Source organism: Ailuropoda melanoleuca, chromosome X, assembly GCF_002007445.2.
Source record: "Ailuropoda melanoleuca isolate Jingjing chromosome X, ASM200744v2, whole genome shotgun sequence".
Taxonomy (NCBI): Eukaryota; Metazoa; Chordata; class Mammalia; order Carnivora; family Ursidae; genus Ailuropoda; species Ailuropoda melanoleuca.
This window is the reverse complement of record NC_048238.1, coordinates 15,500,174-15,519,502: the sequence shown is the minus strand read 5'-3', so window position 1 is coordinate 15,519,502 and position 19,329 is coordinate 15,500,174. Positions and strand designations below refer to the sequence as shown.

General features: G+C 41.9%; 1 protein-coding gene across 6 annotated transcripts in view; it reads left to right on the top strand.

Moving 5' to 3' along the window:
* The window catches only part of PHKA2 (phosphorylase kinase regulatory subunit alpha 2), a 76,063-nt gene that overhangs the window by 14,573 nt on the left and 42,161 nt on the right, over positions 1 to 19,329 (top strand). For all 6 annotated transcript variants that reach the window (XM_034649100.1, XM_011236690.3, XM_011236686.3 and 3 more), the window contains 4 exons: positions 12,189 to 12,347; positions 15,277 to 15,324; positions 16,458 to 16,626; positions 19,022 to 19,104. In XM_034649100.1, coding sequence (XP_034504991.1) covers positions 12,189 to 12,347; positions 15,277 to 15,324; positions 16,458 to 16,626; positions 19,022 to 19,104 — 459 coding nt within the window. The remainder of the gene's footprint in view (positions 1 to 12,188; positions 12,348 to 15,276; positions 15,325 to 16,457; positions 16,627 to 19,021; positions 19,105 to 19,329) is intronic.

The window sequence follows — 19,329 nt, the reverse complement described above, 5'->3', positions numbered from 1 at the left end:
AGCTGCTGGGGTTGGGGAGAAGGGGGTGATTTGGAAAAGAGAGAAAAGGTCTGTTTAAAGATGTGTTGTGGCCCTGGGGGTGGGAGTGTGTGTGTGAAGGGAACTGAGTCAACTGAAATGTGTGGAAGTGTTGGCTAGTAAAATTAGTTCGGCAAACATTTATTAAACATATAAGCCTAATAAATAAATTCTTGTTTAATTCTGTCTAGTTTGTTTCGACCTCCTGTCCAAGTCTGTAAGCATTCTGCTGTTCCAGTATTGGCTCAGCATCCACTTTGCAGCTCTTACCTCCCATTCCTGTTCCCCACACATACCCTCTAAGGAGCAGTGGATATCACCATTTCAGTATCTCTGCTCTCTACTGTTAAAATCTGCTCCATCTCCTGCTTGCTCTGAGAGTCATCTTTGTACTGCCACCAGCCAAGAAGATTGTGTAGGTGTTCTTTCTTGAGTTTGTATGAAGGCTTTAGCTTATATCTTTTTCATTTTTCAGGTAGATAATTATAATGTTGAATATGTTTTTTAAACTACACACACACCACCCTAGGGAGTCAAGTATACTGTTTTCTCTGGTCACCCTCCACCGCTGTACCCCTTTCCCCACTGAAATTCACTGCCCTGACTTCTGCCGCCTTAACTTCACCTCTATCCTGTGAGGTTACTATTCTTAGTTTTACCCATTTCATCTGTGAGTCTAGCAATAAGCTATTTCCTATGCTTGAAGGAGCTCCCCTATTTTGCCCACTTTCCTACTTTTAAAGCAAATATAAGGCTTTACTTTCTGTTTGAATCATTACCAAATTTCCTGCTGTGCATACCTGAGTTGCTTCTTCCGTTTCCTAAAGAAAGACTGAACAGAAGAATGTGTGTAATAATCAAACAAGCTTTCTTAAGAGGAAAATTACTTACATTAGCTATGCATAATACAAATGTATATAAATAGATAATATCTACACTCTTAACTATCTTTGAAAAGATATTTTAGACTATAAATCAGTAAAAATATCTTTATTGTACATTTATTCATTTATTTATCTACGTAGACTAGGACCTTTAGTTAGAGAGGTGAACAAAAAAGACAGACTTTGCCCTTAGGAAGCTTAAAGCATAGGAACAATTCTTAAGATTGTTCCAGGAAGATATCCCATGTTCATGGATTGGAAGACAATATAATTGAGATGGCAATACTCTCCAAACTGATCTACAGATTCAATGCAATGCTATCAAAATCTCAGGCACTTTTTGGCATAAATTGACAAGCTGATCCTAAAATTCGTTTGGAAATACAAGGGATCCAAAATCTTGAAAAAGAACAAAGTTGAAAGGCTCACACTTCCTGATTTCAAAACTTACTAGAAAGCTAACAGTAATGAAGACAGTGTGGTGCTGGCCTGAGGCTATAGGCGTGCAGATCAATGGAACAAAAGGGAACAGAATTGAGAGTTTAGAAATAAACCACCACATTTATGGTCAGGTGATTTTCTACAAGGGTGGCAGACAGTTAAATGGAGAAAGAATACTCTTTTCAATAAAGGGTACTGGGACAATGAGATATCCACATGCAAAGCAATGAAGGAACCCCTTCCTTGTACCATATACAAAAATTAACTCAAAATGGATCATAAACCTAAGTGTAAGAGCTAAAACTACAAAACCCTTACAAGAAAATGCAGGAATAATCTCCCGACTGTAGGGGAAGCAAAGACTCCTTAGTACAATAACAAGAGCACAAGCAACATAAGAAAAAAAAATAGATAAATTGGGCTTTATAAAAAAGTAGCTATTGCGCTGCAAACCATACCATTAAAGTGAAAAGACAACCCACAGAATGGGAGAAAATTGCAAATCACATATATGTTGAGACTTGTTTCAAGAGTACATAAAGAACTCTTAAAATTCAGTATTAAAAGATGAATAACTCAACTTAAAAATTGGCAAAGGATCTGAATAGACATTTCTCCAAAGGTGATATACGAATGACCAATAAGCACATGAAAAGATGCTCGAATCACAAACTGTCAAGGAAATGCAGATCAAAACCACAATTGAGATACCATTTCAAACCTACTAGGATAGATGCAATGAGAAAGATCAATTTTATTATTATTAACATATAATGTATTTGTTTCAGGGGTACAGGTCTGTGATTCATCAGTCTTACACAATACACAGCGCTCACCACAACACATACCCTCCCCAATGTTCATCACACAGCCACCCCATTCTCCTACCCCTCTCCCCTCCAGCAACCCTCAGTTTGTTTCCTGAGATTAAGAGTCTCCTATGGTTTGTCTCCCTCGCTGGTTTCATCTTGTTTCATTTAACAGATACATTTTTTTTTTTAAGATTTTATTTATTCGACAGAGATAGAGACAACCAGTGAGAGAGGGAACACAAGCAGGGGGAGTGGGAGAGGAAGAAGCAGGCTCATAGCAGAAGAGCCTGATGTGGGGCTCGATCCCACAACGCCGGGATCACGCCCTGAGCCAAAGGCAGACACTTAACCGCTGTGCCACCCAGGCGCCCCTTAACAGATACATTTTGACAAGGATGTGGAGATATTGGAACCCTCGTACATTGCCAGTGGAAATTTAAAGTGGTGTAGCCTCTTTGGAAAAGTTTTGCAGTTCCTCAAAACATTGCCCTTCGAGTTGCCATATAGCCCAGAAATTCCCCTCTTAGGTATATACCCAAGAGAACTGAAAACACACGTCCATACGAAAACTTATGAATGAATGTTCATAGCAGCATTATTTATAATATCCCCAAAGTGGAAACAACCAAAATGTTCGTCAACTAATGAGTGGGAACACAAAATGTACTCTGTCGATACAATGGAATATTATTTGCAATAAGAAGGGATGAAGTACTGATACATCTATGACATTGACAGACCTTGGACACATTATGCTACTTGAAAGAAGCCAGGCATATAAAAGATCACATATGGTACGAGTCCATTTATACAAAATGTCCAGAACAGGCAAATCTATACGGACAGAAAGTAGATTAGTGGTTGCCTAGGCCTGGGGGATTGAGGGTTAGGGACAGATGTGGAATGACTTTTAGTGGGTGTGGGGTTTCTTTTGCGAGTGATGAAAATATTCTAAAATTAACTGTGATGCTTCTGTTAGTATGTGACTATAGCAAAAACCATTGAATTGTATCTGTTAAATGGGTAAAGTGTATGTTATGTGAATTGTATCTCAGTAAAACTTTTTTTAAAAAGAATGTGCTAGAAATCACATTTCCTTTTTTATATATTTAGTGTACAGTTCTGTGAATTTTAAAACATGTAGGGTCATGTAACCATAACCATAATCAAGATACAAAACAGCCCCTTCAACTCCCCAAAATCTCCTTCCTGCTACCCCTTTGTCACACCCTCTCCGCACCCCTAAGCCCTGGAAAACACTGATGAGTTCTCCATCACTGTAGCTTTGTCTTCTGGAGAATGCCATGTAAGTGGAATCGTGTGGTATGTAACCTTTAAGAGTGGCTTCTTTTACTTAGCTGGAGGCCTGTGAGATTCATCCAGGTTGCTGTGAGTCAAGAGTTTGTTCTTTTTCACTGCCGAGTAGTATTCATTATAAGGACATATCACGGTGTGTTTATCCATTTGCTACTGAAGGATATTTGAGTTTGCAGTTTTTGGTAGTTAAGAATTGAGCTGCCTTAAACATGCATGTAGAGTTTTCTATTTCTCTGGGGTGAATATTCAGGAGCAGGATTGCTGGGTTGTAGGATAAGTGTTCAAGTTTATTAGAAATGGTCAAACTGTTTTCTAGAGTGGCAGCACCATTTTGCATTCCCACTAGCAACGTTTGGGGTTTCTGTCAACGCTCAGTATTGGCAGTGTTTTTAATTTTAGCCATCTTAGTAGGTATGTAGTGGTATCTCATAGTGGTTTTAATTTGCATTTACTTAATATCTAATGATGTTGAGCTTTTTATGTACTTATCTGTCAATCATATATCCTCTTTGGCGAAATGTCCAAGTTTTTTGTTTGTTTTTACCAATTTTTAAATTAGGTTGTTGGTTTTCTTACTGTTGCGTTTTGAGAGTTCTCCATATATTCTGGATATAATTCTCTTGTTGAGTATGCAACTTGCAAGTAGTTTCTCCTAGTCTGTAGCTTGTCTTTTTATCTCTTAACATTGTCCTTCACAGAGCAGAAGTTTTTACTTTTGCTAAAGTCCAATTTATTGGTTTTTCCTCTGTGGATTGTGTTTTTAGTTCCATAGCTAATTCTGCCTGACTGTAAGTCACGAAGGTTTTTCCTCTATGTTTACTTATAAAAGTTTTATATATTTCCATTTAACATTTAGATCTGTGATTCATTTTAAGTTAACTTTTGTATGAGGTGTGAGGGTTAGATTGAGATTCATATTCTTGCATATGGATGTCCACTTGTTCCAACACTATTTATTAAATTTTTTTCCATTATGTATCTTTTATTTTACTCATTACTTTTGGTCTTTGCTTTGTTTTATAACCATGTTAACCATGTTAACAACTATTTTGACATCTAAGGTTTACTGTTTTTTTTACTCACCTAACATTTTAAAAAATACATCTTTTTATTATTTTCATTTTTTCCTTGAGTGGCTGTCATATTTGAGTATTTGTTGACATACAATATTATGTTAGTTTCAGGTGTACAGTATAATGATTCAACAATTATGTACATTACGAAACGCTCACGACAATAAGTGTAGTTACCATCTGATGCCATACAACGTTTTTTACAATATAGCTGACTGTATTTCCTATGCTGTATTTTTCACCCCTGTGACTTACTTATTTTATAACTGGAAGTTTGTACCTCTTTTTTTTTTTTTTAAAGATTTTATTTATTTATTCGACAGAGATAGAGACAGCCAGCGAGAGAGGGAACACAAGCAGGGGGAGTGGGACAGGAAGAAGCAGGCTCAGAGTGGAGGAGCCTGGTGGGGCTCGATCCCATAACGCCGGGATCACGCCCTGAGCTGAAGGCAGACGCTTAACCGCTGTGCTACCCAGGCGCCCCGGAAGTTTGTACCTCTTAATCCCCACCACCTGTTTCACTCATCCTCCCATCACCACCCCCCCCCCGCAACCACCAATTTGTTGTTTGTATTTATGAATCTATTTCTATTTTTGTTTTTTAGATTCCACATATAAGTGAAATCATATGGTATTTGTCTTTCTCTCTCTGCCTTCATTTAGCATAATACCCTCTAGGTCCATCCATGTTGTCACAAATGGCACAGTATCATTTTTTATGGGTGAGTCGTATTCCAGTGTATGTCTGTATACCACATCTTCTTTATCCATTCACTGATCAGTGGACACTTGGATTGCGTCCATGTCTTGGCTGTTGTAGATAATGCTGCAGTAAACATAGAAGTGTAGATACCTTTTTTATTAAGTGTTTTCATTTTCTTTGGGTAAATACCCAGTAGTGGAATTACTGGATCATAGGGTATTTCTATTTTTAATTTTTTGAAGAACCTCAATACTGTTTTCCACAGTGGCTGCGCCAATTTACATTCCCACCGATAGTGCACAGGTGTTCCCTTTTCTCCATATCCTTGTGAACATTTGTCATTTCTTGTCTTTTTCATACTAGCCATTCTAACAGGTGTAAGGTGATCTCATTGTGGTTTTGATTTGCATTTCCCTGGTGATTAGTGGTGTTGAGCATCTTTTGTGTGTCTGTTGGCCATTTGTATGTCTTCTTTGGAAAAATGTCTGTTCAGATCTTCTGCCCATTTTTAAATCAGATTATTTCTTTTTTGTTATTGAGTTGTATAAATTCTCTATATCTTTTGGATATAAACCCCTTGTTGGATACATTATTTGCAGATATGTTCTCCCATTCAGTAAGTTGCCGTTTTATTTTCTTGATGATTTCTTTCACTGCAAAAGCTTTGTATTTTGGTGTAGTCCCAATAGTTCATTTTTGTTTTTGTTTCCCTTGCCTGAGGAGACCTGTCCGTAAATATGTTGCTAAGGTCAGTGTCCACATGATTACAGACTATGTTTTATTTTAGGAGTTTTATGGTTTCAGGTCTTGTGTGTAAGTCTTTAATCTATTTCAAGCTAGTTTTTGCGTATGGTGTAAAAAAGTGGCCCACTTTTATTCTTTTGCATGTAGCTGTCCAGTTTTCCCAGCACCATTTATTGAAGAGACTGTCTTTTCTGCATTGTATATCCTTGCCTCCTTTGTTGTAGATTGACTATATAATCATGGGTTTATTTCTGGATTCTCCATTCTGTTATATTGATGTGTCTGTTTTTGTGCCAGTACCATACTGTTTTCATTACTGTAGCTTTGTAGTATATCTTGAAATCTGGGGTTGTGATACCTCCAGCTTTGTTCTTCTTTCTCAAGATTGCTTTGGCTCTTTGGGGTCTTTTGTGGTGCTATGGAAATTTTAGGATTTTTTGTTCTAGCTTTGTGAAAAATGGTATTGGTATTTTTAAAAAAGATTTATTTGAGAGAGAGCAAGAGAGAGAGCACAAGTGGGGTAAGGGCAGAGGGAGAGAATATTCAAGCAGACTCCCTACTGAGCGGGGAGCCCAATGTGGGATTCAGTCTCATGATACATGAGATCATGACCTGGGCCGAAACCAAGAGCTGGACGCTCAATCGACTGAGCCCCCCAGGCACCCCCAGTGCTATTGGTATTTGGATAGGGATTGCATTGAATCTGTAGATTGCTTTGGGTAGTATGGGCTTTTTAACAATTAATTTAATTAACTTAATAATTCTTCCAATCCATGAGTATGGTGTATCTTTCCATTTGATTCAGTTTTGGAAAGTTGTGTGCTTCTAGGAATTTATTGATTTCTTCTTGGTTATCCAATTTATTGGCATATAATTTTTCATAATATTCTCTTATTTACCCTTTGTATTTCTGTGTTCCAACACCATTTATAAAAAGGCTGTCCTTTCGGGGCACCTGGTTTGCTCAGTCAGTAGAGCATGCAACTCTTGATCTCAGGGTTGTAAGTTCGAGCCCCATGTTGGGTGTAGAGATTATGTAAAAATAAAATCATTCAAAAAAAAAAAAGGCGGTCCTTTCCCTGTTTGTCTTTAGACTTTTATCAAAAATCAATGTGTCATATTTGTATCTATTTCTGGACTCTCTATTCTAGCCACTATGTATGTATCCCTTAGCTTCTTTTCAGGTACAGACACATTTAGGATTGTCATGTCTTCATGGTGAGATGACTATATCATTTTCATAACATTTCTCTGTATCCCTGGTAATATTCTTTGCTATGAAGTCTATTTTGTCTGATTAGTATCTCAATTCCTTTTTCCTTTTCCCCCATCCTAAAAAGTAGGAATTTCATCTTATATGATACCTTTTTATAAGCCAAAAAGCAAAATGCAAGTGGTTCATTACCATATAAATCTCCGATTGCTTCAGATTCACTTATGGGTGGGCTGTGAGGGTGGGGGGCCCAGCCCATCATGGCTAGCAGGTGAGATCATCATGGCAGCATAATTGTTCATATAAGAGTTGTTCACAATTATTTACTTCTCATCCTTAGGGGAGGATTTCACATCTCTACCTTGTTGAACTCAGAAATGGCTGTGAGACTTGCTTTCACGGATGAGATAGGCTAAGAAGTAATGTGTCAGTTTTGGCTAGAGCCTGAAGAGGCAGCTTGTGGTTTGCTGTGTGTTTTTTCTCCTTTGCCATGAGCTGGGTAGTGTTGTGGGTATAGGCTGGTCCAGTAGCCTGGTTCCGAGGGGAAGGACGACACAGAGCAGAAGCATAGCTGACCAGGGTTGGACACGAGGCATGGAGGAGAAATGAATGTTCGTTGGTATAAGCCACCAAGATTTTAGTGGTGTTTGTTACCACAGTACAGAAGCCAAGCCCTGGGCGCAATTTATTCTAGGCCTTTCTCTCATAAACAGGAGCCAAAAAGGGCACTTTCTCTAAATTAGAAGTGGAGAAGTGGTGGACAAGGTAAGCGGGGCTGACAAATGACTGAACCTGAATGACAAAATTACCAGCTCTTGGCCCCTTGCCCTTAGTGAGACACAATTTATGTTGGGCTCCTCTGTCTCAGGCCTCCTCTTCTAGAGTTTAAGGATGTCATTGCCAGTTCCCTTGCAGCAGGGTTGCTGAGCCCCCTGGCTCTGGCCTGTGCCATCTCCTCTAAGACCTCACTGGGACACTACCATCAACTCCTCGTGGCTCTCCTGGTAGCTCTGTTGTCTGCAGTCTGCCCCATCCACTTCCTTCATGGTCCCACACCTGTCACCTCGGGAAATGGTTGTCGAGTGGTAGTGGCACTTATTACAGAATTTGTCAGTGATATTTTTTTCAGGGGAAGTACATGGAGAGTTTAGTAAAATAAACAGGGAAGATTTATTTGAATGAGCAAAATTCAGGGCTAAAGAAGAGGAAAGGCAAGGACCCGAGGGTGGAGAGGGTATAGAGTTGCCAGGGTTTTTGTCTCAAACATATCAATGGGATAAATATATTCACTAGCAGTATTTACTGTAAAAATAAAAGAAGGCACCAGGCCTTTTTTTCCCCCTAACAAAACTAATGACGGTTACATTAAGCTAACTTGTAGATTCTTCCCCTAACCACTGTCTCCGTCTGATTTCCTAAAATAATTATGTGAAAAGGTGAATGAAATTTGTTCAAATAGGTCAAAAATATTACTATAGTTAGCCGTTATTGAGCACTAATGTGTGCTAGACATAGTCCAAAATGCTTGAGATGAATTGACTCCTATAATTCTCACAAACAGCCCTATGACCTCTAGGTACTGCTCTAATCCCCTTTAAGCAGATGGAGACATGGAAGTAATTTGCCGCAGGTCAGCTGCATCATGCTAGAGCTTTTTACACAGGCGGTCTGTTTCTGGAACCTGTGCTCTTAAACACAGTACGCTGAAGGTTATGTGTGGGTATCCATAGAATTAAATTAGATTTTTAAAAGATTGGAAAGCAGCATATGGTTAAAATGATCCTGTCCGAGGCCATAGGCGTAGCCTGAACAGATCTACCCACTTTCCTCCTGTTGTCTGTACTTTGCTTGTTTCTGTTTAGCTTGTAAAATTTGCATCTGCCGAGAAGGCCTTTTGTTCCCCCCTGCAGTTAATTAGCTAATGCAAGTAAAAGGCCCCAGGGCTGTAAACAGATGGACCTATTGGGGGGTCACAGGAGACATCGAGTGAGAGCTGGCCGTGCAACATAAGCCGCCCCCAGGTAGGGGAGGCACCCAAAGCACGACCACTGGCTTGGGCTTAGGGGAAGGGCCCGCAGACCAGCCATGGCGGCACACTGTTTCCCAGGCTGTGCTCGTTTCAGTTGTTCTGAATTACATCAAAATGGAACCTCCCACATCTTCCAGCACAATGCAGTGTTTTTTATAGACTTTAAGAGAGAAGCAAGTCTTAGCTCGGGCTGCCATAACAAATACCACAGACTGGGTTCTTACAGAGATTTATTTCTCATGGTTCTGGAGGCTGGGAAGTCCAAATCGGGGTTCCAGCGTGGTCAGATTCTGGTGAGGGCCCACTTCCAGGTTGTAGATAGGCGGTTTCTTGTTGCAGCCTCACAGGACAGAGAGCTAGCATTCTGGCCTCCTCGTATAAGGACATTAGGTCCCCTTCGTGAGGGCTCTACCCTCATGACCTAATTGCCTCCCAAAGGCCCCACCTTCAAATAACATCACATTGGGAATTAGATTTCAACATAGGGATATGGGGAAGACAGGGGCGCCCCGGTGGACCAGTCAGGATCGGGTCTTGATCTCAGGGTTGTGATTTCAAGCCCCGCGTTGGGCTTCATGCTGGGCATGGAGCCTACCTAAAAAAATAAATAAAATAAATAAAAGGAATATGGGGAGACACAAACATTCAGTCCATAGCAGTAAGTCTTTCACTGAGTGCAGTAGCACCCCAAGTTAACATGGTTTGAGTATGCAGTTTTGAATGTGGGGATCTCCAAAGCACCTAGGCTGTGTGTCTGTAGTGGAACGAGGGGTTCAGACCTCCTAGCTCTGGGTGGGGATAAACTAATCCACCTCAACAGTTAAGCCCAAACTGAACAATCAAAGAAGTAAGTTTCAGTTAACAGGACGGTGACATTTCATAATCCAAACCACACTTGGCACTGTGTGTAAGCGGTCACTGCTGTGTCGTTAGAAGACTGTTTGTCTCAGTGGACTCACGGTTGATGGGTACGCCAGGAAGGGGTGATTTCTTTCCCTTGATCTCCTGATGAGTTGCTGTCCTTGAATTAGGCAGCTGGCCTCAGAATAGTTCGAGTTGCTAATGTTAGACATTGTTGGTACATAGTGATTTCCTTAAAAACTCCAGTCGTCCCCTGTTGGAATAAGGCTTGTACCTTCACTCAGCCATTTCTAGACTTCAGTTCTAGACTTTAAAATGATTGATTTGTAATTGTTGGCTGTGGAACGGTGTCAAAATACAGAATGCTGTTGCCCCTGAGGGCAGTATCAGTTGAGTTTTAGATGTTTTTGAAGAGGGCATAGGTTAGTTAAAGGAGAAAGTCAAATATTTAATTCCTTGTGTGGGACCATTTGAAACTATGCCAAGGTTTTTTCACCTAATATCCATGGCAGTATCATTTTGAAAGTACCCAACTTTTTTCATGAGCCTTCTTGTAAATAATTAAGTACCCTTTTGATTAATTTTGTTTAAGCTGGCAAGGCTCTGTATTTTATTAGATGTATTTTATTAGGTACATATTTCTTTGCGTATTTTCAGGAAAAGTCAACAAGGTTTTATTTTTATGTGACTCTTTTTCTACCTTACCCATTTTATTTCTAGGCACAGAGTTTATTAGCACTGGCTTTTAAGAAAAATAGCTTTATTGGGATACAGTTTACTCATCATGTAATTCGTCTATTTGAAGTAGACAATGTAAGGATTCCCAGAGTTGTGCATCGTCACCACTATCAATTCTGGAACAATTTGATCACCCCCAGAAAGGAAGAAACCTGTTAACAGTTACTCACTCCCCACTTCCTCCCATCCTACCCCCAACCCAGCCCTAGACAACCATTAATCTACTTTCTATCTCTACAGATTTGCCTGTTCTGGACATTTCTTATAAATGGAATCATGCAATATGCGGTCCTCTGACCAGTTTTTTTTACTTAGCATAGTGTTTGCAAGGCTCACGTGTGCTGTAGCATATATTAGTACTTCTTTCCTTTTTATTGCTGACTAATATTTCATTGTTTGTAGAGACCACATTTTGTTCATCAACTGATGGGCATTTGGGTTGTTTCCACTTTTGGGTTATTATGAATAATGCTGTTATGAATATTGTGTATACTTTTTTGGTGTGAAGATCTGGCTTTTTAGTGACTCAGCTGCCCTTTTATTTTTATTTATTTATTTTTTAAATTTTTTTTAAAGATTTTATTTATTTATGTGACAGAGAGACAGCCAGCGAGAGAGGGAGCACAGCAGGGGAGTGGGAGAGGAAGAAGCAGGCTCCCAGCAGAGGAGCCCAATGTGGGGCTCGATCCCGGAACGCCAGGATCACGCCCTGAGCCAAAGGCAGATGCTTAACAACTGTGCTACCCAGGCGCCCCTCAGCTGCCCTTTTAAATATCGTAGCTAAATAGGACCCCCGATGTTCTCTTGCTCAGTGCCTTCTTTTCAGGCACATGAAGTGTCTGGATCACAGACAAGGCAGTGGAGCCCCAGTTAGGGTAGGCGGCTTCCTCTGGCCCGCAGAGCTAGACTGGTGGAGTGGGACTCTTCATCCGGGTCTCTTGCTCCCAGGTTCAGTGCTTCACCAACTGGTGTGGAAACATGGAGGCAAAAGAAGACCTAAAGCCTTCAGTACACAAATTTGTAAAAGTCTTGTAGGCTTTTTGCATTTGCTGTTTCTTCTGTTTGTCACAGCAGTATGATCTGGTTTGAAAGCAAAGGAATAAGAACATCAGAGTTAAAAGGTTCCTTAGAGATTTTCTAGTCTCATATTTCCATTATATGCATGAGGAAACCAAAGCCCAGAAAAGTGATGTCCCTTCTCACCCGAGATCATGCTGTTGGTGGCAGAGCAGGGACTAGAACTCTGATTTCTACTCCTCACCCCAGCCCTCATTTTGCCCCCCGAGGGTGAGCATTCGTTTGCCAAGAGCTGGGTGAAGGTGGTGCTGAGTCATTTTGTGTCTCTTCTCTAATAGAATCCCGTCACAGGGCTGCTGTCGGCCAGTCATGAGCAGAAGGATGCCTGGGTGCGGGATAACATCTACAGCATTCTGGCCGTGTGGGGCCTGGGCATGGCCTACCGCAAGAATGCCGACCGTGACGAGGACAAGGCCAAAGCCTACGAGCTGGAGCAGGTAATGCTGACTGGCAGCCATGTCTTGGCTGCTCACCGCCTTTTCCTTAAACTGAAAAGTCTGGAAGTAGCTGTACAGAACAGTTGGTGTAGGCATCGCCTCCATTTCTGCTATAGAGTATTTTACTGAGGCACTTAGGTGGTTTCCTTGGTCGTTCTCTTTGAGATTTTTTTTTCCCTCCTTAAAAAAACAACCAAAATCACACTATTCTGAAAAGGAAAAGAGAGCATCCAAATTTCTAACTAGCTACATTTCTCTCACACATGCTCTGTCAATTTTATATATACTTATATACAAAGTGTCATTGTTTTTAAAATTGATTGTTTATAAAAAATCAGCACACCAGAAATAGACGTTCCAAAGTCTAGTAGTCTGGAGTAGTCATGTTGAAAGTGTATTTATCCAAACAGTATTGCCACTGCTTAAGACATTTTTGGAATTGCCCTTAGAAATTCCTGTCTAGGCTGAACCACTCCAAGGCAGTTTTTTTTGAATTTATAGTCAGTTGACTCTAGTCAGTCAGTTGACTATCGAAAGCAGTTGAATTTATAGTCAGTCCCCCTTTCATTTTGAACCACGTTGGTGGTGTCCAGTATTCATGCCTGTGTTACCTTATGGCACAATGAAGTCCTTTTCTTGATTTCCAAAATCAGAAACCGACATACTCACCAAAGCAAAGATTGACCATCACTGAGTATGTCAGAAAATAATGTGCGCTTGAGCACAGGAGGTATTTTCACAGTGTTTTGAGCGAGAGCATTGAGGGAGGGAGCATTGACATAGAGTGCTGTCGTTCTCTTAGCATGAGAGCCTTCGGGATTTATGTTTGATTCATATGTTCTTCATTGGCCCTCACAGCCAGTGGGTTATCAGGTCCAGGGAGAGTTCTCATAGCCCAGTCAGTGCTTGTTACAGCAACCAAAGTGGGCAGGAGCGGCAGGCAGCCTTGACGGCAATAGGGAAGCTAACAGAGGAAGCCGGTCTGTGGGAGCAAGGGAAGGACTGTTTGGATTTGACGAGACATGCTGAGTGTAAGGTGATAAAATCACCAAGTCTTGGAGGTAAGGCGAGAGGTAGTTTTAAAATATGCTTACCACAAGCACCGAATGCTCCTCCAAGAAGTTGGATGGTTATTATGTAAGTGAATCATTCTTTAGCCACATAATAATTTAATGTAGATGTTCATCAAACTTCCTGTCCTCCTTTGACACAAAACCAAAGTAAAGCTTGCCTTTCTACACACACACACACACACGCACGCACGCACGCACGCACATACCCTATACCTCTCCTCTGTAAGCGTTTTCTGATGCAGGCTAGAGTTGACTGATCTGTTGTGCTATGACTGACAGTAGTGAGGCACAAACAGGCCACATTGTTGTGTTGAGTGTGGCTAATAACTAAAGAGAGACCTTTCCCTTGATTAGGGACGATAACACAGGATCTTCCTGTGATCCTCAGCAGGGCTGCTATCGCCCTTGGGGTGTAGGAAGTATAGTTATTCGGTGTGTAAGACTGTGCCACGCATTGCAGGACACTTAGGCTCCCTGGGCCCAACTCACTAAATGCCAGTAAGCCCCACCTTCATCATGGTGACAATAAAAATGCCTCCAGCCCCACATTTCCAGATGTTCCTCCACCCCTGGGGGATGGGAATGTCACCCCCAGTTGGGAATCACCATGCTTCTTCATAATGGAAAATAACTTTATTTGAGGGGAAGTCATTTGACAGATATTTGTTCTATACACTGTGGGAAATGTTAATTATAACAATGTTAGTTATACCTTATTATGAGGTAACATTTTCTGCCTCAGAAGAGTTTATGTCCTAGAGTGAGATTGTATTCTAGAATCCTAGGGTTTTAGAGGGAGAAGGATCTGAAGAATGATTCATTCCAGATTTTTCTCTGGTAATTAACTTTTGTGGCGTTTCACTATATTCCTCCCCTGCAGACCATGTACATTCTACAAGAGAAGAGACGCTCATGGTCCTGGGGGGATCGGATCGTCTTTCAGCCGGGCTACTTCGACCTACAGAATATCCCATTCTGTAGCCACTTGTGAATTAGTTTTATAATGTTTTTAATAGGATGGATTAAGACCGGTCTTTTGATGGGTCTGAATTGCAGAGGAAGTGGGAGGCATTATAACGAATTGACTAAGAGCTCAAACTCTGGAGTCTGATCCCTGGGTGTGGGCTCTGTCGTTGCTCCACCCCCTGCCTGCTGGGAGACTTTAGCAATGTTGCCACATCTCTCTCAGCCTCATGTTCCTCGTCTATAAAGTGAGGTGATAATAACACCCACCTCATAAGGTTGTTGCGAGACTTAGACAGAATCCAATCCAGGTCAAGGGTTTTGTACAGTGCCTGGAGAGAGCATCTGATTATCATAGTACTATTGTTATTATTCATAATGGTAATGGTAATAGTTGGTTGCAGTACATGTTATTAAGAAACCTTGGCGGCTACTTGCATTTTGTAAGAACTTTACTCAATAGTCCTGTGATGGTGTCACAGAAGACTCTTGGTGAAGCATCATTACTGTGGGGCAAGCATGGTGGACTTAATTCATCTTTGGCATAACAAAAAAAAAAAAAAAAAAAGAATTGTGACATCAGAATTAAGCATCAGGGTACTAAGCTTATAAAAACTGTCTTGCTGAAATACCAGTGAGGAGTCACTGGGTTTCAGAACTGGAGGTGTCATCTGGTCTAGCCCCTTTATTTGAGATAAGTCACTGCATCAAGATTTTCTTTCTTTCTGATGGCATGGAGATAATCTCAACAGTCAGAACGCTTGTTTATGCTCGGGGTGTGCCTTCTCAGGGAGGTCTGTGGGCAGCCCTGGCTTACGGGCCATGTGGTGAGGAGGTGGTTTTCATGGAGCAGGGAAGCCGGCCTTGTCACTGATCCCACTCTATTTCCACAGAACGTGGTGAAACTGATGCGGGGTCTTCTCCAGTGCATGATGAGACAGGTAGGCAGAAAATGACAAATGTGTTTTCAGGTCATCTGGGTGGGCATTTGTCACTTTCATGGTGACAACTGACATTCCTAAAGCATTTTTTGTTTGTTTTGTTTTTTAAGATTTTATTTATTTATCTGTGAGAGAGAGAGAGAGAGAGCACTTGAGTGCACAAGCAGAGGGAGAAGCAGGTTCCCGCTGAGCAAGGAGCCTAATATGGATCTCGATCCCAGAACCCTGGGATCATGACCTGAACTGAAGGCAGACACTTAACCGACTGAGCCACCCAGGCATCCCTCCTAAAGTGTTTTGAGCTTTTCTTCTCAAGTGGAAGAGAAATTGAAAATACTTTGTCCTTTAAAATTATCTTCAGTAATCTTATTATACTATAAAACCGCAGCCTCAAAGGACCCTGTTTCTCACAATCTCTTTTGAAGAGTTACTTGTGTAGAAGGAGAGCATGCCCTTTTTTTTAAATGGGGAAGAAATCATTGTTTTTAAAAGCTATTCTCAGACAGCCATGAGTATTGTTTATTCTGTCAAGTTTATACAAGGGTTTCTTTTCATTTGAGTTGAAATGCTTGAGTGTTTAAAACTTGACCTTACTGTCTACTGGCATTTTCAGTGAGGGCTAGATAAAATGATTCATTGAGCTTGCGCTATGCACAGAACATCGTACTAGGATCTGCACAGATTCCAAAATGCATGATACTGTCCCCACCCTTCAGCAGCATGTGCCTGGTTACTCTTCAAAGCCCTAGTTGCTCTCTTCCTTTTGACCTAAGGAAACCGGAAGCTGAAGTTTAAACATGTCCTCTTTCTTCCCTCTTCCTCTTGCCGAGCGCCTACCATGTGTCACAGCTGCTGCTGGGCATATGCAGACAAGGAAACCCTTTGGCTTGACCCGTCGCCCTGCAGAGCTTGTTAAAATCCCCCTGGGCTGGGCCGTTTCTGGTGTGGGCACGAAGGATCCCCCGCACAGCCCCTCCGTGTGGTGCTCAGTACTGAACATGAGCTGCCTTCCATCTCTCTGGGTCCCAGAGGCAGCAGCTAAGAGGGCTAGACCCAAGAGATTGACCCTGGGTGTGGCCTCTGCCAGCCACGAACCCCTTAACCCTGTGGAGCCGGCTTGCTCTCTCCTGCAGGTGGATAAAGTGGAGAAGTTCAAGCACACTCAGAGTACCAAAGACAGCTTGCACGCCAAGTACAACACCGCCACCTGCAGCACCGTGGTGGGCGACGACCAGTGGGGCCACCTCCAGGTGGATGCCACCTCCCTCTTCCTCCTGTTCCTGGCCCAGATGACTGCCTCTGGTGAGCCAGGGCCCCTGGAGCCTGTTGTACAGGGAGTGGTAATCCAGAAGAGGGTGGGGAGGGGCAGGCATTGATCCAAATTCAAAATAAGTTATTTCTGTAAAAAAAAGCATGCGTGACTCTGTGACCTGCCTGCCAATTGCCGGCTTTCTGAGGACCTGTAGGACGAAGGGCTGTCGATCCAGCTCTGGTAAGCATCTCTCTGGTTGATCCCAAAGCTGGCCTGGCCCCTCACCTTTTCCTCTCACACCCTCTAGACCCACCCTCATTAAATCCGAATTATATTCAAACAACATGACTTCTGCCCAGAGTGGGCAGTCTGTCCATAGCCTCCATGCTGGGAGTGGGCCCAAAACTCCCTGACTATGAGCATTGTTCCTCAGCCGTGGAAGCTGTTGGCTTCATGGCAGCTTGGACACCAGGCCTCCTGAGCTGCAGAGTGCAGCCTGTTTCTGACCAAATGGTCTCTTGCACACTACAGTCCGCTGCGACGGCCCCCGGGGGTCAGGTCGTTTAGCTGCTGTGTCTCAGAGTTCTTATCCCCAGTCCAGTAAGCTGACCTGAGTTAGAGGCTTCCCATGAATTTCAGTCTGCAAATGTGAAACTTTAAAGACAGCAGAAATCAGTAAATGATATTGTTATAGCTTTGTGAATAAACCAGGCATTTATAAAAAATATTTTTTGGTTGTGAAAATTAATATGAGCTCACTGTAAATAGTTTGGGAAATAGAACAAAATACAAAGAAAAAAATTCCACTGCCAATTTATTTTCTTTCTTTTCTTTTTTTCTTTCAAGATTTTATTTATTTGACAGAGCACAAGTAGGGAGAGCGGCAGACAGAGGGAGAGGGAGAAGCAGGCTCCCCACTGAGCAGGGAGCCTAATGCAGAGCTCAATTCCAGGACCCGAGGTTCATGACCTGAGCGGAAGGCAGATGCCCAACCGACTGAGCCACCCAGGCGCCCCTCCACTGCCAATTTTCTTTTGAATGTGTCTCCTCTAAGTCTTTTTTTTTTTTTCCAATTTAGGGTCACACTGTTTATATAAATAGTAGTCGTTATTATATAGCATTATAACTTAAGCATTTTCCCCATGATCTTACAAGCTCTTCATAAATATAATTTTAGTGACTTTATCAATGGATATGCTGTAATCAAACTATTCCTTTATTCCTTTTTTCCCCTAGTGTAACTGATGTTGAATACCAACTTTTTTCTTTTTTTTAAAGATTTATTTGAGAGCAAGAGGTAGGGAGAGAGGGGGAGAGGGAGAGAGAATCCTCAAGCAGACTCCCTGTTGAGTGTGGAGCCCAATGTGGGGCTTGATTCTGGGACCCCGAGGTCATGACCCAAGCTGAAATCAAGAGTTGGCTGTTTGACTGAGCCACCCAGGTGCCCCACAATACCAGCTTTGACCCCATCTCTACTTGGCTTCTTCTGTTGGATATCCTTCAGAGGCTACTTATATATATTACCAAATTGTTTTTTGAACAGTTTACTAGTTAAACTTCCCCTATTGATGAAAGAGTTCAGATCGTACCATATCCCTACCAGCTTCAAAAATCCATACTTTTAAAATATGTATATTTGCCATAATCACCTAAACATTCAAGGGCCCAAGCAAAAATCCAGCTCTCTTGATTACAGCCTACTTCAGCGAGTCAATGCAGCCCCCTGGGGAGGTCCGGGGAGCTCACCTTCCCACAAGTTCAAGGGCTGTCTCTTGAACTTGGGGGCTCTACTTTACCTATCTGCCACAGTGGAAAGGTACCCACCCTTTGGCTCACTCAAGGATAAGAATAGTGTCTGGTTGCTCTGGGCTAAAATTTGTGCTTTTTGAAAACTTCTTTGCGCATATCCAACACTACCAGAAGACCCCACACCTCTTTCAGGCTTTTCTACCCGTAGGCACACCCGCCTGCCTTCCTTCCTTCCTTCCTTCCTTCCTTCCTTCCTTCCTTCCTCTTTCCGAGATTAGACACTAAGTGTTTCAATTTGCTTCAGATTTAATTTTTGATGCCTAGTAAGAAAAATGAAAATGGGAAAAGAAAAATGAAAATGGGGGTACAAGAATTTTTTTTTGAATTTTTTTTTTTAAGATTTTATTTATTTATTTATTAGAGAGAGAGAGAGAGGCAGCGAGAGAGGGAACACAAGCAGGGGGAGTGGGAGAGGGAGAAGCAGGCTTCCTGCTGAGCATTGAGCCCAATGCAGGGCTCGATCCCAGAACGCTGCGATCATGACCTGAGCTGAAGGCAGACGCTTAACGACTGAGCCACCCAGGCGCCCCTAAGAATTTCTTTCCTGGTGTGATATTTGTAATTTGGGATTGGCAGCTCACACGTCTCTGTTCACAGCATAACTCTGTAACTTCATTGTTTGTTTCTCTTCACTAGGTTTACGTATTATTTTTACACTTGATGAGGTGGCCTTCATACAGAATCTTGTTTTTTACATAGAAGCTGCATATAAAGTCGCTGTAAGTATCAACCCTGATAGTTTTTCAGGTGTCCCAGTTCAAAAGAACAAAAATCCTACAGGTTGGAGGGCCAGGCTATTTGGAGCTGATCAGAAGGTTGGCAAGATTCGAGCTCTAAGATTGTCACTTCTGCCCACAAAGTACACACTTTTGTCCTGGGACCCAGTTGAGGAGTTGATGTTTTTGGAATGCACCACATGCTCTATTTGAATCCTTTATGCTTAT